The sequence below is a fragment of the Saimiri boliviensis genome, chromosome 11 (assembly GCF_048565385.1).
Source record: "Saimiri boliviensis isolate mSaiBol1 chromosome 11, mSaiBol1.pri, whole genome shotgun sequence".
Classification (NCBI taxonomy): Eukaryota; Metazoa; Chordata; class Mammalia; order Primates; family Cebidae; genus Saimiri; species Saimiri boliviensis.
The window spans coordinates 60,537,369-60,564,137 of record NC_133459.1 but is presented as its reverse complement, the minus strand read 5'-3'; the positions used below and the strand labels follow the sequence as shown (position 1 = coordinate 60,564,137).

Here is a 26,769-nt window from a genome sequence, read left to right as displayed (position 1 = left end):
GAAGGTCCCAGGAAGTCAGTGCAGGTTTTTTATAGGAAACTCCATAAGCAGGGGAATTCTCTAAGAAGAGTCATTTGACAGTAGGGGTGGGTTAGTGATGGGAGCCGGAGAGGAGGTGGCAGGGCAGACAGGAGGCCATTGCAGAGGTCCACAGAGAGGTAGCGAGGGCTTGCAACAGGTGAGGATGGTAGGACCCGAACAGCAAAAAGCCACTGGGAGGCCAGGCATGGTGGCTCACACCTGTAATCCCAGCACTTTGGGAGGCCAAGGCGGGTGGACCATTTGAGGTCAGGAGTTCAAACCCAGCCTGGCCAACAGGGTGAAATCCTGTCTCTATTAAAAATACAAAAATTAGCTGGGTGGCAGTGACGCATGCCTGTAATCCCAGCTACCCAGGAGGCTAAGGCGGAAGAATCACTTGAGCCTGGGAGGCGAAAGTTGTGGTGAGCCGAGATTGTGCCACTGCACTCCAGCCTGGGTGACAGAGTAAGACCCTGTTTCAAAAAAAAAAGAAAGAATAAAAGGGCATCGGGAAGGTAGCTCCCAACTGGTGAGATGAGTTGGAGCTCTCTGTTGAGCCTGGATAGTTGAGAAGAACATGGGCTGCAGGAGAAGGAGCAAATGTGGGGGATGCAGAAAGCATATTTCAGTTTGGAGCAGATTTTTAGTTTCCAGTGGATCATCTCTGTGGAGCTATGCAAGGGCTATTGAGAATTCCAGATGTAAAATGACAGGGCCACAGAGTTTTAGGAGAGACCTGCTAGAGCACATGCAATGAGGCCATTAGGGGAGGAGGCCTGTCTTGCTCTTGGTCATCCTATGCAGAGAGAGAGAGAGAGAGAGAGAGAGAGAGAGAGAGAGCACGCCAGCGGAGGAGACCCAGACAGAGTTGTGTGACAACGAGAAGAAATAAGAGGATCGTGGCCGATGGGGAAGGACAGCCCATGAAAAACAGGAGGCTGAGGTGGGGGGATCGCTTGAACCCAGGGAGTTGAGGCTGCAGTGAGCTGTGATCACACCACTGTACTCCAGAGTGGGTGACAGAGCAAGATATGGTCTCAAAAAAAAAAGAAAAAAGAAAAGTCAGTCCCATTGCTCTTTTCATTTCTGGTGTCGAGGAGATGGAGCATATGCTAGATCCGTATTCCTTCTTTTAGGAGGCCTGAGGTGGGGATTTAAATGGACATCAAAAGTCTGAGTCTCCCCAACTCCGGTCCTGTCTGGCTAAAATCCCTCGTATTGCTCTTAGCGTAGGAGGCGGCGTCTTCAGCCTGGCCTTCAGGACTCTGTCTTCCCTGGCTCCCACCTGCCTGGGCCGTCTCTGTTGCCGCCACACCCTCCCCCTTCCCTTCACTCCATCCACGCTGGCCTCACTCACCAAGGTCATTCCCTCCTGGGATTTCTGTATTTACCTTCTACCTGGACTCTTCCCCCTGAGGTTCCTCTTGTGACTGGCTCCTTCTCATCATTCAAGTCACAGCCCAAATGTCACCTCCTTAGAAGTCTTCCGGGTGCCTGTCTAAAGTGGCTGCCCCCATCTCTCTCTAAGGGAGCATTCTCTTTCCTTCTTGAGACACTCTTTGCTTTTCCTTTCTACCCAACAGAATGTTAATTCACTCAAAAGGGGCCTGTCTGCCTTGTTCCTGTCTGTTTCCCCAACACCTAGACCAGTTCCTAGTTCCTAGCAGGTGTTGAGTAAAAATGTCTGTTAAATGAATGAGCAATGGATGATTCTTGGGAGCTAGGTTAAATTCCGGTAAACTTCCAAGTCTTCGAAATTCTGCTAAGCAGCTTTGAGTCTCTTCAGCTGAATGGAAAGGCAATGTACATAATGACAGCCTGAAGCCGTTTCTGATTTTCACATCATCAAAAGAAGATTAAATTACAGCTAGCAGTGAGCTGATGTTATTGATTTTGGTTCTTCATGGATGCACAGATACCATCAAAATGGTAGATTAATTGCAAAAGGCACATAATTCGGTGGAGCACGGCTCTGTGTTCCGTTGCTGTGTTCAGTGTTAGGGGCCGTCAGTGTAGAACATGAATAAGAGCAGCCACTGCTTTTTCAATGTCATTCTCATCCCAGACACTGGGCTTAGTGTGATGTACATATACTGTCGTGTGCAATCCTTGCAGGAATTGTGAAGCAGAACTTAACTGCCTTTTCCAAGTGAGGAAATTGAGGCTGACATGTCAGGTAATGCAGTCAAGGTCACAGAGCCTGTAAGAAGCTAATCCAGTATTCAAACTGAGACGCGTCACCCTCCTAATCTGGGCTTTTGCTACTACCGCAATCTAGGCTTCTGGGACACTGTGAGACTTTGGAAACACCCGTTATGTGCATGAAGAATCCAAGGGCCAGTAATGTATGGCCCTTGTCTTTAGTGCACAGACTTGCAGCCTGTTAGAAGTTTGAGCCGGGCGCCGTGGCTCAAGCCTGTAATCCCAGCACTTTGGGAGGCTGAGGCGGGTGGATCACGAGGTCAAGAGATCGAGACCATCCTGGTCAACATGGTGAAACCCCGTCTCTACTAAAAATACAAAAAAATTAGCTGGACATGGTGGCGCGTGCCTGTAATCCCAGCTACTCAGGAGGCTGAGGCAGGAGAATTGCCTGAACCCAGGAGGCGGAGGTTGCGGTGAGCCGAGATCGCGCCATTGCACTCCAGCCTGGGTAACAAGAGCGAAACTCCGTCTCAAAAAAAAAAAAAAAAAAGAAGTTTCTGGGTGGGCCAGGCCAGGACAGAGAAGAGACAACTAAAATTTGGGTGTTATAAATATCTGCTGATGTGAAGAATCCAGTTAATACTCACCAACTTTAAAGTGGTTTGGAAGCATTTCCCTTTAACGTAGTGAAATAGCTAAATAGCCATAAAGGTAAAGTAAGAAGGGGCTTGGGGAGAATGGGTTGACAGAGTCATTACTTTCTCTCATCTGTAGAAGAGATGTTGAGGATGATGGATCTGTCACATTCCCAAACCTGGGCTGTCCTTAGAGGCAGTTGTCAAGCATCCAGAAAAAAACACTATAAACCGTAAAGGGCTGTATGGAAGTGGCTCATTATTATTGAGAACAGAGCCAGAGTACACCTCTGCCGGCTTAATCCCAAGTGGTGCATCCTTCATTTTGCCAAATGCCCTTGCAGGGTATATTGAGTCAAAGGATGCTCTGGCAAGAGCCTTGCTTCTGTCACCTCCAGGGACGGTTGGCTTTGCTGGCTGATGGCTGCTCTGAAGCATCTGCAGTAAAGTCCTGGATCCTGGTAGGGAGCAGTGGCTCACACCTGTAATCCTAGCACTTTGGGAGGCCAAGGCAGGTGGATCACCTAAGGTCAGGAGTTCAAGACCATCCTGGTCAACATGGTGAAACCCCGTCTCTTCTTAAAATACAAAAAATAGCCAGGCATGGTGGTGCATGCCTATAATCCCAGCTACCTGGGAGGCTAAGGCAGGGGAATTGCTTGAACCCAGGAGGCAGAGGTTACAGTGAACTGAGATCATACCACTGCACTCCAACCTGGGCGGCAGAGTGAGACTCCATCTCAAAAATAATAAATAGTAAATAAATAAACAAATAAATAAAGTCCTGGGTCCTTAGCCCCTTCTAGGCCCTTTTCTGAGCCCCTGGGGAGGCATCAGACCTCATTCTACTGAGCTAAAAATTATGTTTCTGAAGAGCTAAAAATCATGTTTCTGAGGCTCCATTACACTTTTTTTTTTTTTTTTTGAGACATAATCTCATTCTGTTGCTCAGGCTGGAGTCCAGTGGTGCGATCTCAGCTCACTGCAGCCTCTGTCTCCTGGGTTCAAGCGATTCTCTTGCCTCAGCCTCCTGAGTAGCTGGGAGTACAAGCGCACACCACAATGACTGGCTAATTTTTTCTTTTGTATTTTTAGAAGAGATGGGGTTTCACCATGTTGGCCAGGATGGTCTCAATCTCCTGATGCCATGATCCACCCGCCTTGGCCTCCCAAAGTGCTGGGATTACAAGAGTGAGCCACCGCACCTGACCTCCTTTACACATCTTAAAAGCAAACATAGAATAGTCCAGGGGTAGAAATAAAAAAATTTTTATTTGCACAAGGCAATGCAATTGTTCGCTTCTGTATCAGGACAGAGCTATGAGGTGGTGCAGGGAGTTGTTATTTAGCTTTCATCGCCTGCCGGCTCATGGCAGTGTCCAAGGAGCTGGAGGGAAAACTGCTGATAAATGAGGCAGACTGATGCCTCTGTCTCCACTGATGGCCTCATATTATCATAGCACATTTCTGAAAAACTGTTTGAAAAATTGTGGGGTGGAGGGAATATCAAACAAATGTTGCTTTTTTCCATTTGCATAGAACTTGCAAATAGCCCTAACTGACATTTTTTCATAAACCAGATTTTTACAATGAATACCTAAACCTTAAAAGAATATCATTCTGGGCCGGCCGTGGTGGCTCACATTTGTAATCCCAGCCCTTTGGGAGGCCAAGGCAGGTGGATCGCCTAAGGTCAGGAGTTCGAGACCAGCCTGGACAGCATGGTGAAACCCCCTCTCTACTAAGAAAAAACCCAAAAATTAGCTGGGTATGGTTGCAGGTGCATATAATCCCAGCTACTCAGGAAGCTGAGGCAGGAGAATCGCTTGAAACTGAGAGGCAGAAGTTGCAGTGAGCCAAGATAGCCCCATTGCACTCCACCTTGGGCAACAGAGTGAGACTCCATCTTAAAAAAAAAAAATCATTCTGGACAATAATAGTAATAACAGTTAACTCTTATTGAGTGTTTACTGTGTACTAGCCATGTTCCTAAGTCAGGGATGTCCAATCTTTGATGTCCCTGGGCCACATTGGAAGAGGAAGAATTGTCTTGGACCACACATAAAATGCACTAACACTAATGATAACCAATGAGCTAAAAACAATGTTTTAAGAAACTTTATGAATTTGTGTTGGACCACATTCAAAGCTGTCCTGGACTGCGGGTTGGACAAGCTTGTTCTAAGCACTTTAAATAATATTAGGCTGGACACAGTGGCTCATGCCTGTAATCTTAGCACTTTGGGAGGCCAAAGTGGGTGGATGGCTTGAGCCCAGGAGTTTGAGACCAGTCTGGGCAACATGGTGAAATACTGTTTCTATAAAAAACACACAAAAAATAGCAGGGCATGGTGACACGCACCTGCAGTTCCAGCTACTCAGGAGGCTGAGGTGGGAGGACTACTTGGGCTCGGGAGGTAGAGCTTATAGTGAGATCACGCCACTGCACTCACTCAGCCTAGGCAACAGAGCCAAACCCTATCCCAATGAATAAATAACTAAGCTCAATTAATTTCACAATAACCCTACAAGTTAGGTTGTGTTGTCATCCCCATTTTATAAAGGAGGAAATGCTAAGAAAGGCTAAGTGACTTGATTTACTGTAATTGTTTTTCTATTGCCCAAAGGAAGTACATAGGGAGGATTGCTTGAACCCAGGGGTCGAGGCTACAGTGAGCCATGATCGCACCATTTCACCTCAGCCTGGGAGACAGAGTAAGACTCTGTCTCCCTACCCCCAAAAAAAAGTGACATAAATTTTTCAGATAAGCAACACGACAAAGACTTTTGGTTTTTCTGTCGCCCTTGAGAGGTAGGCTCATTTACATAACAGGTATCAGTCTATGCTTGATGATCCCCTAACTCGCCTTTGGTGGAAAGGAATATGGACGTATATTCCCAGGGCTACAAAGCAGAACTTTCTTTAGAATTCTCATTTGCTTCTTCAGTGAGGATGTGTGTTTAAAAAAAAAAAAAATGGAGATGCCAAGGTTTTTTTTTTTTTTAAAGATGGGGTTTCACCGTGTTGGTCAGGCTGGTCTTGAACTCCTGACCTCAGGTGATTCGCCCAACTCGGCCTTCAAAGTGCTTGGATTACAGGCACGAGACCGTGCCCAGCCGAGATGCCAAGATTTAAAAAAAGGGGGGGAAAAAAAGAATTCTCATTTGCTATATTTAGTATTAAAAATATGTCAGGTTTGGTCAGGTGCAGTGGCTCACATCTGTAATAATCACAACACTTTGAGAGGCCCAGGCAGGCAGATTGCTTGAGGTCAGAAGTTCGAGACCAGCCTGGCCAACATGGTGAGACCCCCCCATCTCTACTAAAAATACATTTTAAAAAAATTAGCTGGGCATGGTGGTGCATGCCTGTAGTCCCAGCTATTCAGGAAGCTGAGGCAGGAGAATCGCTTGAACCCAGGAGGCGGAGGTTGCAGTGAGCAGAGATCGAGTCATTGCACTCCAGCCTGGGCAACAGAGCAAGACTGTCTCAAAACAACCACCACCACCACCACCACCACCACCACCACCAGGTTGTTGGCTGGGTCCAGAGACTTATGCCTGTAATTCCAGCACTTTGGGAAACTGAGGCAGGTAGATCACTTGAGGTCGGGAGTTCAAGACCAGACTGGCCAACACAGTGAAACCCTGTCTCCATTAAAAATACAAAAATTAGCCAGGAGTGGTAGCAGGCACCTATAGGCTACTTGAGAGGCTGAGGTGGGAGGATCACTTGGACCTGGGAGGCAGAGGTTGCAGTGGGAGCTGAGGTTGTACCACTGCACTTCAGCCTAGGTGACAGAGTAAGACTTTGTCTCAAGAAAAATAAATAGGTAAACAAATAATGTCAGGTTTTCATTGCATTGTGAAATGTAATTCTTAATTGTTTTAATATAAAAATTGTGGAGTTTTTTTCTCCCTCCATTTTTCAAGTGAGATGGTTGTTCCTAGAAGATTTCCCCTGTTTATCCCACGGTGTTGTTCATGCTTCTGGTACATGGCACAGTAGATCCCTAGATCCTCAGAAAGGACCTGCAAACACAGCCATTGGTTTAAGAGTTACACACAAACCTGAGCTAATGAGTGTGAAACCTAAAACGCACAGCTGTGGGTGGCATTCCAGATGTGGAGGCAGGTGAGGGATGAGCTCCAGAGCCGGATAGACCTGAGTGTTCCCTGCCCACTTCTCATGAGTGGATTATGTAACTTCTCTGGCCCTCAGTGTCCTCATCTGTAAAATGGGAATAACATTCTGTGCTCCAGTTTGGGAAATGAAGTCATGGCCACAGGCCCTTTGGCCATCTCTGGCTTTGTTTTGGACCTCCCTTGCTGGGTAGCCTCAGAAAACTTGTCAAGAAAAGTAACCAGCTTTAAAGACTGCTACAAATGTAAACCACGGGCTCCACCTGTGGAAAGCATTGCTCTATTCTGTGCCCTTCTAGCCCGTAAGCAGTGTCTGGTTGAAATGGCTAAAGTGGAATCTGGCTCCTGGCCCCTCAGGAGCCATTCCAGCACCCATTGCTTCCCTGCAGGCGTCTGCAATGTGGACCATCAGAACAAAGCTGGCTACACTGCCGTAATGATCACTCCCTTGGCTTCCGCGGAGACCAGTGAAGACATGGCTGTGGTCTGGAAGCTCTTAAGAGAAGGAAATGTGAACATTCAAGCTACTCAGGTGGGTGGAATGAACATGATCTCCTCTTCAGTAAATGCGGGGACACCTCCCAGCTTTATTCTGCTAGTGGATGAGAAATTTCATGCAGATCCATGTAGTTTTTAACCCAAAGAGGCTCGACCTCCAAATGGCATCCATGCAAAGCCTGGTTCAGTTTTCCTTATAGGCTCCTGAGACCCAGCCAGCCTTGGACAGAGGTCAGTGAGCTTCTAATATAGGTCCCAGTCTGAAACAGCGAATTCCATCCGGATGCAACCTCTAGAACCAACGTTCCCAGTTACCATCTTAAGAAGGCATTTGCTGGTTGGCTGCTCTAAGAGATTCCTCATAGGTGAGCCACCTTGATCACGACCCACAGGCAACTAACTAGGCTCTTTGGAGGTCCAGTCCTTTAAATAAGTTCTCACCTCTATCACCCCAAAGCCTTTCAACAAGGTCATAAGTCCTCAGACTGAGAGGAAGTGTGGATAGCCAGGGCAGACAGAAGCATCCCTAGGGGTATTGAGGATTCCCACTTTCCAGGCCTCAGCTTAGCTCAGAGGGTCATTATAGAGTTCTGCAGGTCATTATCAATCAATCTGGCATGCTGCCTCAGCCTTTGAAATAACCAGATCTCAAAACATTCCTATCTTCCTTATCTCTGCACCAACAATTGTGAGTAATACTGTTCCCGACACACAAATGATGCCCCAGTCCCCAGGAGCAGTGCCATGGGCCAGGCTGGGAAAAACAGTTGCTTCGAAGAGTCAGTAGGGCCCTACACAAAGGTAGTATCCAGGGATTCAGGACTTGTAGGCTCCACTAATTCACTGGGTCACCTGCGCCTTAGGTCAGAAGAGCTCTTAAAGGTCACCTAGGTCTACCCCTTATGATTTTACAAAATCCTACCAGAAGGTTTGCAACTCCAGGACCTCCAGTGTCAGGAAACTCATGCTCTACCAAGTAGCTCATTTTGTTTGTTACTCCAGATAGCTCTGATAACTTTCTAAACTGAGCCAAGACTGAGTAATCTGAATCTTTCTCTTTTTTTTTTGAGTCGGAGTCTCACTTTGTTGCCCAGGCTGGAGCGCAATGGCGCAATCTTGCCTCACTGCAACCTCCGCCTCCCAGGTTCGAGCAATTCTTCCACCTTAGCGTCCCGAGTAGCTGGGACTACAGGCATCCTCCATCATGCTTGGCTAATTCTTGTACTTTTTTTTTTTTTTTTTTTTTTTGACACGGAGACTTGCTCTGTCACTCAGGCTGGAGTACAATAGCGTGAACTCGGCTCACTGCAACCTCCACCTCCTGGTTTCAAGCAATTCTCTGTCTCAGCTTCCCTAGTAGCTGGGATTACAGGCGCCCACCACCATGCCTGGCTAATTTTTGTATTTTTAGGGAGACAGGGTTTCATCATCTTGATCAGGCCGGTCTTGAACTTCTGACCTCACGACCCACCCATCTCCATCTCACAAAGTGCTGGGTTTGTAGGTGTGAGCCACTGTGCCCAGCCGTTTTTGTACTTTTGTAGAGACGGGATTTCACCATGTTGGCCAGACTGGTCTTGAACCCCTGACCTCAGGTGATCCACCTGCCTTGGCCTCCCAAAGTGCTGAGATTACAGGCGTGAGCCACCACCCCAGCCTCTGAATCTTTCATGGAATGAATAAATAGAAGTTGATTGGGGTTCACTCCAAAAAGGATCTTAAGACAGCAAAGGTGTACAAGGCAGTGCAGAGGGTTGGAATGTCTCTGTTCATTTTCTGGGACCCTATGCTTCAGAACACAGGGTGGGGCTGTGGTCCTTACCCAGAAAGTCTTTTATTTTTTATTTATTTATTTTTTTGAGACGGAGTTTCGCTCTTGTTACCCAGGCTAGAGTGCAATGGCACGATCTCGGCTCACCGCAACCTCCGCCTCCTGGGTTCAGGCAATTCTCCTGCCTCAGCCTCCCGAGTAGCTGGGATTATAGGCACGCGTCACCATGCCCAGCTAATTTTTTTTTTTGTATTTTTAGTAGAGACGAGGTTTCACCATGTTGACCAGGTTGGTCTTGATCTCTCGACCTTGTGATCCACCCGCCTCGGCCTCCCAAAGTGCTGGGATTACAGGCTTGAGCCACCGCGCCCGGCCCAGAAAGTCTTTTAGTTAGATGAGGCTCCATATGGAACAACGGGGACTCCTCAAAAGGTCATTTGTCCATTTTTTGACCATACAGGAATGGATGGAGTGTGTTTAACTCTCCTCTCCCCCAGAGTAATGATTAGGTAACTGTTGAGAACTGTGAAGTCTGAGCTTTTACCCCATGTTAAACCCAGCAAGGTAGCCTGCTGCAGTTTTGTGGATGCTGGCAGAAGCATGAGACTTCTGTGCCTGAGACAAAGGATCATGTATTACCCTCAGCCGAAGCAGTAGCCACAGTACCAGCATTGCCCAAATCCCAGTACCCACAGGACAGTGTGAAGAGGGCCAGGAAGCTGAGCACGGAGTGGGCTGTGTTACAGGAGAGGACCCTGAGCACAGGGAACCTGAAGCTTTGATAATGGACAGTAAGCCTGCCTGCCCTTTTCTCCCAAGAAGACACTCTCTCTAGTTTCCAAGACTGTTCACTATATAAACATTCTTAAAAGATAATCTAAGGGCCGGGCGTGGTGGCTCACGCCTGTAATCCAAGCACTTTGGAGGCCAAGGTGAGCGGATCACCTGAGGCTGGGAGTTCAAGACCAGCCCGACCAACATGGTGAAACCCCGTCTTTAAAAAAAAAAAAAAAAAAAAAAAAAGATAATCTAAAGCAAAAGGACAGATTGTGGTGTGCTTTACTCACAAAGTATGTGGAAAAGCAAGAGACTTAGGGAAAATGGACTCGTAGCAATATATTAAGCTCCACTGTCCCACACTCCCCCAGAAAGATTGCAGATAGTAGCCTAACCTGATGGCAAAGTCACATTATGTACTTCATCCAATAGCCACCCTAGTGATGGCCGGAAACCCAATATTTGTAGATTACTTTCTGGTTTTCAAGGTATTCTACTTACCTGCAACTCCTGTTCCATAAGACTCAATACAGCTAATGGTTCATTTAACTCATGTTTCCCAGAAATATGTTAATTATTTTCTAAATTGGTGCTTTTGTAAGAGGGGATGCTTGCAAGAGGATCAAAATCATCCTCTTCTTTGTACAGAGAAGAAACTGATGCTGTAGGAGGGCGAGGGACTCATCCCGGGTCACCAAAGGAGCATAGCTGCAGCCATTCCCTTTAGCTCCCCCTGGGCCTTAACTGTGAAGAGAGGTGGAGGTACCAGGTTAAATGGGAATACGTTGGGAGTCTCCTAGGAACAAGCTGCTTCTCTCTGGACCCCAGGGTCAGTGCCATGGCATATAGTAGCACTCTATAAATGCTCATTGAATTAAATTATATTGAATGGGACTGGGAGGATGATGAGGATGTGTCAGGCAGAGGGGCAGATTTGAGGACCATCAGCATATGTCACCTGGCTTTAAGGACAGTTGGAAAGAGGGTTCCGGAAACCTTGTGGTCTGGATAGTCCAGTAAACAACCATTACCTCAGGGCTGAGTAAATGCAAACCAAAAAAGCAAATACGCTTCTCTGGAAAGACCTGTCTGTGTTCCAGAGTAATGGGGAAACAGAACATCTAATAACACATTCCCACGTGCTAAGCACCTACTACGTGCTGAGCATTTTCCAGACACTCTCTAAGCCTCTTAATGACAATCATAGCTAACCCTTGGCTAGCACATGCTAGGCACGTGGTCTCACCACAACCCCACCAGACAGGTAATAACACGAATTGTTCCCACTTTACCAAATCGGGAAAAGTCACAGAGAGCTTCACTTGCCTGTGGTCACACAGGTCATAAGTGGCAGGGCCAAGGTTTTTCTGATTCCAAACCCACTTCTTGTTCTCTAAGCTCCAGCATCTGAGCAGGGAAGCATAATCCACCAGTGACTGCAGATTGGAGCTGTAATCAGTCAACACACCAGTAGATGTGTCCTCAGCACTTTTTGCACGTAAGATAGTGCTTTCGGGGCCTCAGGGGATCCAAAAGGAGAGAAAACATAGCTCTTGCCTTACTTTTCAGTCTTACGAAGAGGTTCCTGGGTTCCATCAGAGAGCAGCCTGGAACCCATGAAAACCATGAGGGCGGCCGGGCGCGGTGGCTCAAGCTTGTAATCCCAGCACTTTGGGAGGCCGAGGCGGGTGGATCACGAGGTCGAGAGATCGAGACCATCCTGGTCAACATGGTGAAACCCCGTCTCTACTAAAAATACAAAACATTAGCTGGGCATGGTGGCACGCGCCTGTAATCCCAGCTACTCAGGAGGCTGAGGCAGGAGAATTGCCTGAACCCAGGAGGCAGAGGTTGCGGTGAGCCGAGATCGCGCCATTGCACTCCAGCCTGGGTAACAAGAGTGAAACTCCGTCTCAAAAAAAAAAAAGAAAACCATGAGGGCAAAATATAATAAAGCTGGACGAGAGGACTATAGAAATATACATAGGGCCAGGAGCAGTGGCTAATGCCTGTAATCTCAGCACTTCGGGAGGCTGAGGCAGGTATATCACTTGAGCTCAGGAGTTCAAGACCAGCCTGGGCAACATGGGAAAACCCCATCTCTACTAAAAATATAAAAAATAGCTGGGTGTGGTGGTACATGCCTGTATTCCCAGCTACTCAGGAGGCTGAGGGGCAGGACAATCGCTTGAACCCAGGAGGCGGAGGTTGCAATGAGCTGAAATCACACCACTGAACTCCAGCCTGGGTGACCTAGTGAGACTCCATCTCAAAAAAAAAAAGGAAAGAAAGAAATATACACAAGGTCAGGCATGCTGACTCATGCCTGCAATCTAAGCACTTTGGGAGTCCAAGGTGGTGGAGTACTTGAGCCCAGGAGTTCAGGATCAGCCTGGGCAACATGGCAAAACCCTATCTCTACAAAAAATACAAAAATTGGCCAGATGTAGTGGCACACACCTATGGTCACAGCTACTCAGGAGGCTGAAGTAAGAGGATCACTTGGAGGCCGAGGTTGCAGTGAGTCACAATCATGCCACTCCACTCCAGCCTGGGTTGAGCAAGATTCTGTCTCAAAAAAAAAAAAAAAAAAAAAAAAAAATCATACACACACACACACACACACACACACACACACACACACACAGTATATATAAGAAAACCTATGGAAAATGGGAAATGATGGTCAATTTGTAATCAGAAAAATTACTACTGTACATTATATTTAAATCCTTTATCTCATTTTATTCCCACAAAAGCCCTGTGAGGTACACAGGATAAATCATTGTTTATTTAAAAAAAATTTTTTTGCCGGGCACGGTGGCTCATGCCTGTAATCCCAGCATTTTGGCAGGCCGAGGTGGGCTGATCACCTGAGGTCAGGAGTTTGAGACCAGCCTCACCAACAGTGAGAAACCCCATCTCTATTAAAAGAAAAAAAATATTTTTTGAGACAGATCTTGCTCTATTACCCAGGCTGGAGTGCAGTGGCATAATCTCGGCTCACTGCAACCTCTGCCTCCCACGTTCAAGCAATTATCCTGATTCAGCCTCCCGAGTAGCAGGTGCCCATGACCATGCCCAGCTAATTTTTATATTTTTTCTTTAGTAGAGATGAGGTTTAGTAGAGATGGGGTTTCATGTTGGCCGGGCTGGTCTCAAACTCCTGACCTCAAGTGATCTACCTGCCTTGACCTCCCAAAGTGCAGGGATTACAAGCACGAGCCACTTCACCTAGCCACAGTTGTTATATTAATTTTTAAGAGAAGAAAAACCAGCTGGCACAATGGCTCACGCCTGTAATATCAGCACTTTGGGAGACCAAAGCAGGAGGATTACTGGAGCTCAGGAGTTCAAGACCAGCCTGGGCAACATAGTGAGACTCCATTTCTACAAAAAGTAAAAAACTAGCCAGGCGTAGTGAGTCACACATGCCTGTGAGCTCAGCTACTTGGGAGGCTAAGGTGGAAGAATCACTTGATCCTGGAAGATTGATACTGCAGTGAGCTGTGATTGTGCCACTGCACTCCTGCCTGGGTAACACAGCAAGACCCCATCTTTAAAAGAGAAAGAGAAGAAAAACCAAGAATCAAGGAAGACAGTGACATGGCCTGAATCATGCGTTAGGAAACAGCACAACTAGAGTTTGGACTTGCTTTCTGATTCCAGCTCATTGCTGCGTCCACCAGTGATTACAGAAATGTCCTAGATGACTGTCAGTGTCTATAGATTAGAAATGACCACAGGACCTGCAACCAGAGACCGTGTTGAGGGAAGAGGGTTCTGGGTATCCTTAAACTGAAAATTTCAGAGGCATTGAGCAGACGAAGGCTTCCTGGAGACAGTCAGGCTGGGGCAGGCAGTAAGAAGCCATGATGCTTACGTTTAACCTTCATCTGTTCCATCATTCAACATTTATTAGCACATTCTTGGTGCTAGGCACTGGGGAGACAGGAACAAAAACACTTAGTCCCTGCCATCAACAATGTCACAATCCATGAGAAAGAGAAGTTGACAAGTTGCAATGCTAAGTGGTGAATACTGTGTTATGAATCCTGTGCCTGGGGACTTAGAGAATGTTTTAGGGAAGATGTGGGATCTGACTAGTCATGAAAGAGCAGAATTTTGCCAAGCAGAGAAGGTTATGTCCCATACCAAGGGCAGGAGATTCAGATCAGTGGCTGTGTTCCTGAGAAGTCTCTGATGAGCACACCCAGGCTGGAGAGGGGGTCCTTCCCCATTGGCAGCACCTGACAACATTCCTGTGGCTCTACATGCAGGGAGGCCAGACTGCGCTGATGCTGGGAGTCAGCCACGACAGGGAGGACATGGTTCAAGCGCTGCTTAGCTGCCAGGCAGATGTCAACCTGCAGGACCACGAGGGATCCTCGGCCCTCATGCTGGCCTGTCACCATGGTAACGTGGACCTGGTGCGGCTGCTCCTGGCACACCCGGCCTGTGACAGCAGCCTGACTGACAAGGTAAGACTTACATGCAATTAACAAGTAGCTGTTAGGCCGGGCGCGGTGGCTTAAGCCCGTAATCCCAGCACTTTGGGAGGCCGAGGTGGGTGGATCACGAGGTCAAGAGATCGAGACCATCCTGGTCAACATGGTGAAACCCCGTCTCTACTAAAAAAAATACAAAAAATTAGCTGGGCATGGCGGCGCGTGCCTGTAATCCCAGCTACACAGGAGGCTGAGGCAGGAGAATTGCCTGAACCCAGGAGGCGGAGGTTGCGGTGAGCCGAGATCGCGCCATTGCACTCCAGCCTGGGTAATAAGAGCGAAACTCTGTCTCAAAAAAAACAAAAAAAACAAAAAAAAAAAAGTAGCTGTTGTTGGTCAGGGTAGCTCATGTCTGTAATCCCAGCAGTTTGGGAGGCTGAGGTGGGAGGATCACTTTGAGCCCAGGAGTTCGAGACCAGCCTGGACAACACAGGGAGACCCCATCTCTTAAAAAAAAAAAAAAAGTAGCTGTTTAATTTACCCTCCTGAAGAGTGTCTTGCAAGCCAGCAGAATTCAAGGAACCCTATGGCAGTGCAACAAAATCAGCCTCCTAAGGCTGTTGTGGAATTTAAATAAAAGGTCCAGCACAGTGGCTTACATCTATAATCCCAGCACTTTTTCGGAGGCTGAGGTGGGAGGATTGCTTGAGGCCAAGAGTTCAAGGCCAGCCTGGGCAACACAGTGAGACCCTGTCTCTTAAAAAAAAAATTAGGCTGGGTGCGGTGGCTCAAGCCTGTAATCCCAGCACTTTGGGAGGCCGAGGCGGGTGGATCACAAGGTCAAGAGATCGAGACCATCCTGGTCAACATGGTGAAACCCCGTCTCTACTAAAAATACAAAAAATTAGCTGGGCATGGTGGTGCGTGCCTGTAATCCCAGCTACTCAGGAGGCTGAGGCAGGAGAATTGCCTGAACCCAGGGGGCGGAGGTTGCGGTGAGCCGAGATCATGCCATTGCACTCCAGCCTGGGTGACAAGAGCGAAACTCCGTCTCAAAAAAAAAAAAAAAAAAAAAAAAAAAAAAATTAAAAAAAAAATTAACCAGGCATAGTAGTGCATGCCTGTAATTCCCACCTACTTGAGAGGCTGAGGCAGGAGGATTGCTTGAGCCCAGAAGGTGGAGGCTGCAGTGAGCCATGATCAGGTCACTACGCTCCAGCCTGGGTGACAGAGTGAGACCCTGTCTCTAAAAAATTTAAAAATTAATAAATGAGATGATTCATGGTAAATGTTTGGAGTCCTAGAGCTGCGAAACCCACAACCCTAGCTTTTCATAACACTATTCTCGGCTAACGTGCCCTGGCTTGGCGTGGCCCTGATCCTCATCTGGTCATGGCAATAACAGCATGTGGGCTTTTGAGGCAGTAGCTTAGATGGGGAAGCTCTGCTGTCCAGTAGGGACTCAAAAGCCTTCAGAAAGAATCAACCTTACAGAGTCATCTCTAGTCATTTAACTGCAAGTGCGTGTTTGGACGTTGACCCACTTTATGAAGCAGCCCATTCCATCAAGTCAGCCTACTTAAAGTTACACTGTCAGTCACAGGCTTCTTAAATAAACTTCCTCGAAAGATGGTGGCCATGATGCTGATGACAGTAGTAACTAATCAATAACAATAGTAACTGTCCGGGCACGGTGGCTCATGCCTGTAATCCCAGCACTTTGGGAGGCCGAGGCGGGTGGATCATGAGGTCAAGAGATCGAGACCATCCTGGTCAACATGGTGAAACCCCGTCTCTACTAAAAATACAAAAAATTAGCTGGACATGGTGGCACATGCCTGTAATCCCAGCTACTTGAGAGACTGAGGCAGGAGAATTGCTTGAACCTAGGAGGCGGAGGTTGCAGTGAGCCGAGATCATGCCATTGCACTCATGCCTGGGCAACAAGAGCAAAACTCCGTCTCAAAAACAAAACAAAACAATAGTAACTAACACGTATGGAGGGCTTACTCTGTGTCAGGTAGTGTACTAAGCATTTGCCAGGGACCATCTCATTTAAACCCCACAACAACCTTGTAAGGTTGACTATCTTCCTGCTGCCCCACTTTGCTCAAGGAGACAGGCATCAGATGGTTAGGTTACATATGCAAAAGACTACTCAGCTAGTGGAACCCGGCTCCATTAAACGCCTGGGCCCATATCCTTAACTGTTCCATCATCATGACTGTTGTCACATTGAAGCATCCATGTCTCTGGCTCCCTGCTGAATCCCCAACACCTAGTAGAGTGCCTGCCACATATCATTGAATCAATCAACAAATGAGTGTGTGAAACCACTAAACTTTGGAAGTAAGCAACAGTAAGTGATCTTGTTTCTGATAATTACGGTAGATAAAATAATATTTCTAGAGTGCTCCTGGGAACTAACCCTTTCCCATGTGTTACCTCTAATCCTCTCAGTAATCCAGTGAGATAGTGATCCCCACTTTTTACTGATGAGAAAACAGGCCTGAAGATGTTATGTAACTGTCCTAAGATTTACAAGCTACTGATTCTTAGAGCAGAGATTCAAGCCCAGGTGTGACTCTAGTACCTTAATGTTGGTACTGTAATTTAATGATTTAAGCAGATGTTTTTATGCTTTCTTAACAGCCACAATTCAAAGGGAACAAAAGCCTGGAGAGGGGAAGACAGTCCTCTCCCTGCCCAGGGACAGTACCTCTTACCTAGCCACATTTAAACTCCCCAGAGATTGACTCATCAGCAATTCAAGCTGCTGAGTCCTTCAGTCACACCCAAACAGCAGGCACCCATCCAGTGACTCTAGGTCCTGTGAACCCCAGCTTCACTCCAAAGCCATTTCCAAGATCATTAGAGAGCACAGACCTTGGCCTTCATATGGGAACAGGGATGGGCTATGGGAAACCAGAGAGCCTCCTTTTCCAAATGCGATGTGGCCTGACAAAAGATTTATGTTAATGAGCTCTCTGCTGGGTTGTCCTGGGAGAGAAGGAGGCAGCCCTTAATCCGGAACAGGCCTGTATATCAAAGGCCCCTGGCCCTCTAACAAGTGACCACTGCTGATGCCCGAAGAGGCCTGAGAGTGGAGGCCCATGGGTCAGGCAGGCAGGCGTGAGCTTTGGAAGTCCCTGGTTAGCTGGATAATCAGGCAGTGGATCTGAAAGCTCTCCTGGGTATCTCTGGAGAGCTGTCACAGGTATAAGAGCACTAAGTGGCAGCTTTCTGGTGGTAGAAGAGTTGTGGGATCTGTTGCATTTCAGACAACTCAAGCATGATTGTTGGAAGCATGGACTTTAAACGCTCATGAGGCCAGGTGTAGTGGCTCATGCCTGTAATCCCGACATTTTGGGAGGCCAAGTCAGGAGGGTTGTTTGAGCCCAGGAGTTTGAGACCAGTCTCGGCAACAAAGTGAGATCCCCTGTATTAGTCCATTACATCCCTGAGACTGGGCAGTTTACAAAAGAAAGAGGTTTAATTGGATTTCCACATGGCTGGGGAAGCCTCAAAATCATGGTGGAAGGCAAGGAGGAGCAAGTCATGTCTTACATGGATGGCAGCATCTTACATGGATGGCAGCAGGCAAAGAGAGGGCTGGTGCAGAGAAACTTCCCCTTATAATAGCCATCAGATCTTGTGAGACTTATGCACTGTAACAAGAACAGCACAGGAAAGACCTGCCCCCGTGCTTCAGTTATCTCCCACCCGGTCCCTCCCACAACACATGGGAATTCAAGATAAGATTTGGGTGGGGACACAGCCAAACCATATCACCCCCTCTCTACAGAAAATAGAAAGAAAATAGCCAGGCGTGGTGGCATGCACCTGTAGTCCCAGCTACTCGGGAGGCTGAGGCAGGAATATTGTTTGAGCCTGGGTAGTTGAGGGTACAGTGAGCCATGATTGTGCCAGGGAACTCCTACCAGAGTGACAGAGTGAGAGCCTGTCTCAAACAAAAAAAGTTAAATGCTCATGAGTTCAAATCTAGGTTCAGTGACTTTGGGTAGGTGCCATTGGGTAGGTGACCTGACTCTTCTGGGCCTCTAGATGCTCATCTGTAAAATGGGAACAGCAGTAGACTCTACCTAAATACTATAATGTTTATAAAGGCTGTCTCTGACATCTGGGAGTTCACAGTAGATGGTAACCATTTGAATTACGAACAGATGAACAGTGATGGCTAAAAACACCACATCACCCAGCAGGGACCTTGGCATTTACAGACAGTGTCTGGAGAGAGTAGGAAGAACAAAGTTCTGGAGTTAGGGGAGCCAATCAGACAGGGAGACCAGCCCCCGAAGGGAGAAGCTACTGACAGACTTGGTTCAGGCCGGTGGTTCTCAGCCAGGGGTGATTTTGCCCTCTGGGAAGATTTGGCAATGTCTGGGGACATTTTTAGTCACAAGTCGGGGAGAGAATGCTCCTGACATCTAGTGGGTAGAGTCCAGGGATGTGGCTAGACATCCTGCAATGCACAGGAACAGCAAAGAATTAACAATTATCCAGCTGGGCACAGTGGCTCAAGCCTGTAATCCCAGCCCTTTTGGAGGCCAAAGAGGACAGATCACTTAAGGTCAGAAGTTCAAGACCAGCCTGGCCAACATTTTGAAACCCCGTCTCTACTAAAAACACAAAAATGAGCCAGGTGTGGTGGCACACATCTGTAATCCCAGCTACTCGGGAGGCTGAGACAGGAGAATTGCTTGAACCTGGGAGGTGGATGTTGCAGTGAGTCGAGATCGTGCCACTGCACTCCAGCCTGGGTGAAAGAGCAAGACTCCATCTCAAAAACAAACAAACAAAATAAACAATCTTCTGGTCCAAAATATCAGTAGTGCTGCCATTGAGAATGCCTGGTTTAGGCAAGCACTGAAATCCAGGTGGGTTTAAGTAACCAGTCCTGGTGAAGTGCTGGATCAGGGAGAGCCAGGCCAGGCTGAGGACTGGGCCGGCTGGAGCTCGGGGCGGGCTGTAAGCCTGGAAGGGAGGGCCTGGAGTGCTAATCAGGAGATGAAGGAGGAAATCTATCATGGCAAAAGCTGGAGTGAGTTAGGGAAAGCCCAGCCAGCACAGTGGTGCCCAGGTAATGCAGGTAATGGGCCCACAGGTAAGGTGGGTTCTAGACCCCACCCATGGATGGGTCACATGCTGCCCACCTGAGTCAGGGTTGATTCACATGCAGATTCTCAAGGGTGACTTTGGTGAGCACAGTGTCTACATCCCCAGGATGAGACATTTCGGTGGAAAAGGGAGCTTCTGACAAGGCCGTGCCAAGTACCAAGGCTTGTACTTGGTGCTTCACATTTCGGGGGAAAGTCTGGCTCTGATCTCACCCTTTATCATTTCCATATTCATCTTTCCTATGGAAGCTTAGATGTTAACAGCAGGACTTATTTGGGAATGCCCTTGGAAAACTGGGAGAGAATTCCTGTCCTGAAAGTGGTTTATTTCATCAACATTTAAAGTTTGATATAAATGCAGAACTCCCAGAACAGTTGGCCAGGCCCTTAACTAGGTTTACAGGCAGTTTGAGGAAATCCCATCACCCAGCCTCTTCCGGGCCCCAGAGCCCACCCTTTATTTTGGCAGCTTCTTTAAAGCATCCATCAGATCGAAAACTTCTTAAAGGCAGAGAGTATGCCTTGCTCGTCTTTGTGTGATACATAGTGAGCTCGTGATGAGTTCTCATTGTATTCAAAGACGCCCCCTCCAACACATGCACACACACACAGTTGTGCCAGCTGCCTAGACCCTGCCTTTTTTGTTTGTTTGTTTTGAGATAGGGTCTTGCCCTGTCGCCCAGACTGGAATGCAGTGGCACAATCAAGGCTCATTGCAGCCTTGACTTCCTGGGCTCAAGTGATCTTCCCGCCTCAGCCTCCCAAAGTGCTGGGATTACAGGCATGAGCCACTGCGCCTGGCCAAGTACAGATTTTGAATCCCTGAAGTTACCCATAAATTTTACACCATACCCGGCTAGTCCCCCATTTCTTCAGTCGGGGTCTCCTAGACCAGCTCCGGAGTGTCGCCGAGCAGCGTTCGCCATACCTGGCTCCCACATGAGCTACATGGCATGAGCTTATTCCCAGAGTTCTGGCAGAGGCGTCAGAGGGACACTCCCCCTCGCGAAGTGGTCTCTCTGGCCACACCTCCTAAACTGTTCCTCCTCTGTTCTCCGTGTCTGCAGTCAAGGAGCCCACAGCTGCAGGCTATCCTCCAGAGGGACCCTGGACTGGCCCTGCGGCTCTTCCCCCTCAACACTGTCAGCATGGACTCTGTGTTTACATAGAGCCTCAGGATTGACAAGGCACAGCAGATGGAGCTCAGGAGCAGGAACTCTGGCCTAAGCAAACCCAGGCCCCTCCTTTAGGAGGCTTTTACAGGACTCCCGGCTTAAAGTCTTTGCTTTGTTCCAGTACTTTCCAATGTACGAACACATTTGCTAGGATTTAGATTCCATCAGCTTGAAATGAATACCGTTATGTTCTCGTGCAGGATCCTCTTTTTCAGCAGTGCTTGATGAGGGCCGGCCAAACGCCAGGCCCTGGGCCGGGGCCGGCACGCAGCAATGGACAGGCCAAATCAGCTTCCTGACCTCACGGAGACCAAAATTTATCAAATAACCCCACAAATACCAGCATGTAACAAGTGGTAAAAGAAAAGTCCAGGGAGTCGGGCCGGGTGCGGTGGCTCAAGCCTGTAATCCCAGCACTTTGGGAGGCCGAGGCGGGTGGATCACGAGGTCAAGAGATCGAGACCATCCCGGTCAACATGGTGAAACCCCGTCTCTACTAAAAATACAAAAAACTAGCTGGGCGTGGTGGCGCGTGCCTGTAATCCCAGCTACTCAGGAGGCTGTGACAGGAGAATTGCCTGAACCCAGGAGGCGGAGGTTGCGGTGAGCTGAGATCGCGCCATTGCACTCCAGCCTGGGTAACAAAAGCGAAACTCCGTCTCAAAAAAAAAAAAAAAAAAAAAGTCCAGGGAGTCATGAGGGCTTTTTGGGGAAAGAACTTTGTATGTTTTGAGAAGCCCATGTGCCATCTTTGGGGTCCCACTGAAATGCCACTCCCTTCCTCTGCCTCCCCCTGAGCCATCTTCTACCTGCCCTGGCACACAGTGGCTGTCCTCTCCCTTGAGCTCACTCTGTGCCTGTCCTCTGACTCGTTTAGTGCTTTGCCATATGCTTTATGGTTATTTGCACGTGTGGGGAGCCCTGATGGTCCCTGGATTCCATCCCCATGCATGGGAAAAAAACCTGAAGAGTGTTAAGCTGGGTGTGAACACTTCCTACCTGCTTCTGTGAAAGAACTGTTCGTATTTGAGGAAGTAAATCTGTGCATAGGCAGTAGAGAACAATCTAGTGGGGCCTTGGGTGTCCCCTACCCATCAGACCCTTTATAGCAGCAAAATGTCAAAATATTCACAGTAGGCCAACAGCCTCAGGTCAGGTCTCAGCTCCCAGTAAGTTACCTAAAAACTGTGGTTTTTGGACTTGTTTAGAGTTCAGAATTCTAGGTGCAGGAGTGAGCTCATTCGTGAGAGACTGTGGCTGCTCAGTCAAGTGGGTGGTGCCTGATGAGAGCCCCCCTGGTGCAGCTTCTTTAGACAGTGGAACTGCCAGCTTCCTGCATTGCTATGGCAGTGTAAAGAGTGCTATGGCATCACAGAGCAGGAAGTAAAAATGTGCATGCCCTTCAATGCTCTGAGCCCGCTTCTAAGAGTCAGGAAATAATTACAAATAGGAAAATGCGGAGGCAGGGCGTGGTGGCTCACACCTATAATCCTAGCACTTTGGGAGGCCGAGGTGGGCAGATCACCTGAGGTCAAGAGTTCGAGACCAGCCTGACCAACATGGAGAAACCATGTCTCTACTAAAAATACAAAAAATTAGCTGGGCATGGTGGCACATGCTTGTAATCCTAGCTACTCGGGAGTCTGAAGCAGGAGAATTGCTTGAACCCAGGAAGTGGAGGTTGCGGTGAGTCAGGATCGTGCCATTGCCCTTCAGCCTGGGCAACAAGAGTGAAACTCCGTCGCAAAAAAAAAAAAAAAAAAAAAAAGGGAAAATGCTTTTTGAACTAAGATTATTATGGCAGAGACTTAGAATCAACAAAAATTTCCATTGAAAAGAAATATTTCCATAATTAGTTTAAAAAGTAGTAAATTATGGAGTATTATACAGCCAAAAAGAAATATCATGCATTATAATGGTCATGTAAGAATAGAGAAAAATCTTACAGCATACTGTGGTAAATTAAGAATAAAAGCAAATTTGCTGGGTACGGTGGCTCACGTGTGTAATCCTAGTACTTTGGGAGGCCGAGGTGGGTGGATCACCTGAGGTCAGAAGTTCAAGATCAGCCTGGCCATCAGGGTGAAACCCCATCTTAAAAAAAAAAAAAAAGAATAAAAGCAAATTCAAAGTTGGTATACAACATCACTCCTTTATTTAAAAACCAACAACAGGACAGGTGTGGGACAGGACAGGATTACAAATTCATGCCTGTAATCCCAAAACTTTGCAAGGCCAATGTGGAAGGGTCATTTGAGCCCAGGAGTTCAAGACCAGCCTAAGCAACATAGTGAGACCCTGTCTCTACAAAAAATTTAAAAACAAACAAAAATAAACCAACAAGTTTGCACGGGAGAAAAGATTGGAGGAAAACACCCCAAAATGCTAACTTTCACTTAGACACATGTAATGGAATAGCAAGAGTTATTTTATTTCCTGTTTGCCAATCTGAACAGGAAAAAAGTGGGGCTGGGCTCAGTGGCTCACACCTGTAATCCCAGCACTTTGGGAGGCCGAGGTGGATGGATCAGTTAAGCCCAGGAATTTGAGATCAGCCTGGGCAACATGGTGACACCCCATCTCTACACAAAATGCAAAAATCAGCTGGGCGTAGTGGTGTGCACCTGTAATCCCAGCTACTTGGGAGGCTGAAGGTGGAGGACCACCTGAGGTTGCAGTAAACTGTGATTGTGCCACTGCACTCCATCCTGGACGATAGAATAAGACTCCATCTCAAAAAAAAGAGCATTAAAAACCAGTTTACTCTTTTTTATTTCCACTATCACAGATTTCCCAGGAATCACTATTGCTTCTGCGGAGTGGGCTACATTGCTGGTGATCCTCATGTCATTTCAATCTTCTCCTCTACCGGGATCTCTGAATGCCTGGAATAGACACCTATATCCCAGGCATCCCCCCTACTCCCAACTTGCCCTTCCCCCCTGGGTAGGAGGCAGATTGGATGATATTTATTTCTCCTTTCCTTTTTCTCCTGTAGGCTGGCCGCACAGCTTTGTCCATTGCTCTGAAGTCACCCACCCATATGGAAATTGCTGGGCTTCTGAGAGCCCACGCGGAGCAGGGCAGGTCCCTGGGGCTGTAGGGGCTGCAGAAGAACTGGCAGCCGGGAACAAAAGCCTTCTTCTCTGGACTCCTCCCTCGCCCTTGGAGAAGGCAGAGGTCACAGGCCAGAGAGCCACCCCTCAAGAGAAGAAACTATGCGAAATATGCACATACATTCCTGTTGTGTAATTCTGCTCATTAAGATGCTTTGTAGTTTTTGCCTTAGGCCAAGCCCCAAAACTACATGGGCTTCAGAGGAGGGTTCAAAGTGCAAGGCTGAGGGGTATCTTGGTGTCATCCAAACATCCAAAACATCTTCGGCCTTGAATTCCTCCTGACTCTACCTTCTGCAGCATTGTGTAGCAAGCAGGCAGGCAGGAGCACAGTAGCACATTAGAAAAGCAATACTTTTTACGTGGAATTTTAAAGTGCACTATCTTTTTATTTTTAAGCAAGAGTATACAATTATGTCCCATTGATATGCATGTCTAGAGATGGGAGGGGATTTAAGCCAACCTCCTGGCAAGCATTCTGGAGAGGACCCCAGGAGAATCACCATGCAGACTGGTGAAACTGAACAAGCCCCAGCTGGGAGCTTTGTTTCAATGGGGTTGACAGAGAAATCTTAAATTCAGACAAGGCAGGAAGTCTCAACTATTTCTCAGTCATCTAGTGGCTCCAGTTTGCTCTAGGGAAATTGGAATTAACTAAGAAATTTATTATCTAGTAGTTTGCTATGTAATAAAATTAAAAAAAAGAAATTGAATCCAGTGACACACACCACATGTATTTGGGCAGAGTCAGGGTCCATCAGCTATTCTGAGTCTGTGAAAGAAACAAAAGAAAGCTTCCTCCTGAGGATGGGTTATGGTCATCGAGAAGCTACCACATTTCCTGCATAGCCGTATCCATTCCCTTATGGTACCTCCTGGTGCCTTCCCCTCATATCCCCTAGAAGCACATATCTGTTCTGAGGTTTTCTGGGACTTCTGGCTGCAGAGCCTTCCAGCCTTGGATGCATCAGGAGCAAGGGAGCCAGGCAGGGAAGGGCAATTCTTTCCGAAGCTTCCATATTCCCTGGGGCCGGCACATGCAAGGTTCATATGGTCAGTAGCTCACGTCAGGTCATCTGAATGTGCTCTTCCTTAAAACCTCTTTTTTTTTTTTTCTTTTTTCTTTTTTTTTTTTTTTGAGACAGAGTTTCGCTCTTGTTACCCAGGCTGGAGTGCAATGGCGCGATCTCGGCTCACCGCAACCTCCGCCTCCTGGGTTCAGGCAATTCTCCTGCCTCAGCCTCCTGAGTAACTGGGATTACAGGCACGCGCCACCATGCCCAGCTAATTTTTTGTGTTTTTAGTAGAGACGGGGTTTCACCATGTTGACCAGGATGGTCTCGATCTCTTGACCTCGTGATCCACCCGCCTCGGCCTCCCAAAGTGCTGGGATTACAGGCTTGAGCCACCGCGCCCGGCCCCTTAAAACCTCTTATGAAAAAAATATATATATATCCCTTATATAAAAAGAAGTAATGTCAGGCTGGGCACAGTGGCTCACACCTGTATTCCCAGCACTTTAGGAGGCTGAGGTGGGTGGATCACCTGAGGTCAGGAGTTTGAGACCAGCCTGGCCAACATGGTGAAACCCATCTCTACTAAAAATACAAAAATTAGCCAGATGTAGTGGCGCTCACCTGTAATCCCAGCTACTCTGGAGGCTGAGGCAGGAAAATCGCTTGAACCCAGGAGGTGGAGGTTGCGGTGAGCCAAGATTGTGCTATTGCACTCCAGCCTGAGCAACGAGAGCAAAACTCCATTTCCAAAAAAAAAAAAAAAAAAGAACTGCTGTCAATGTTTGATGAGCTTTATATTGGAAACTCAAAAGTGTATGCTCTCATTTTGGCTGGGATGCCGATTTGCTGGGTGCCCCTGTGGTGACTCATGAAACCTCCTTGGGCCCCAGTTTCATCATCTCTAAAAACAGAAATTATCATCCAACCTACCTCCTTGGGGGAGCAGTGCTACACAAGGAGCAGCTGATGGAAGTTTTGAAATCCAATTTGTAACTCATTAAGGCCATCTACAGAAATGGAACAGCAAACTTCCTTATGCCATTGTGATTCATAAGAGAGGCTCAGAGCCCCAGAACAACACGACATGTGTTGATACAACTCAGAGGTGGAGGGAATGGAGCAAATAAGGAGCAAAAAAAATGCTTTAAATTGATTTATTTTGACCTCAAAATACATTGCAAGAGCAACATCCTACATTAATAAATGTTCTAGCCCAGTGCTTCCCGAACATTTATGTACATACAGATCACTTGGGATCTTGTTAGAAGGCAGTAGGTTGGGGGTGGGGCCTGGGAGTCTGCATTTCTAACCAGTTCCAGGGAGATGCTGATGCTATCAGGCCACAATCACGCTTTGAGTAGCAAGTCTCTGGCCTATCCTTATTATTTGTGATATTAAAATGCTGCCTCTCAATCTTCTGTCTCAAAATTTCTTTGCGTTTCTCTGCTCTTGGTTCTTGGGAATTTGCAGGGTGGGTCTTATTTGCTGTTGTCTCTGCAGACAGCTGTAGGGGTCTGCGTCCTGTGTTGCCAGTTTAGGATTCATTTCTGCATCTCATATTAGGTGGCAACTTCAACTGGGTCACTTTAAAAAAATTGAATCAGGGCCGGGCGTGGTGGCTCACACCTGTAATCCCAGCACTTTGGGAGGCCAAGGTGGGTGGATCACGAGGTCAAGAGATCGAGACCATCCTGGTCAACATGGTGAAACCCCGTCTCTACTAAAAATACAAAAAATTAGCTGGGCATGGTGGCGCGTGCCTGTAATCCCAGCTACTCAGGAGGCTGAGGCAGGAGAATTGCCTGAACCCAGGAGGCGGAGGTTGCGGTGAGCCGAGATCGCGCCATGGCACTCCAGCCTGGGTGACAAGAGCGAAACTCCGTCTC

The 26,769-nt window shown here is 47.6% G+C and overlaps 1 protein-coding gene across 1 annotated transcript in view; it reads left to right on the top strand.

The window, feature by feature from the left end:
• Nucleotides 1–23,947, top strand: part of KANK4 (KN motif and ankyrin repeat domains 4) — an 89,555-nt gene extending 65,608 nt beyond the window's left edge. Inside the window, exons 8-10 of the mRNA XM_003921487.4 lie at nucleotides 7,334–7,476; nucleotides 14,271–14,471; nucleotides 23,750–23,947. Coding sequence (XP_003921536.1) covers nucleotides 7,334–7,476; nucleotides 14,271–14,471; nucleotides 23,750–23,854 — 449 coding nt within the window. The 3' untranslated portion in view covers nucleotides 23,855–23,947. The remainder of the gene's footprint in view (nucleotides 1–7,333; nucleotides 7,477–14,270; nucleotides 14,472–23,749) is intronic.
• Nucleotides 23,948–26,769: the final 2,822 nt, after the last annotated feature.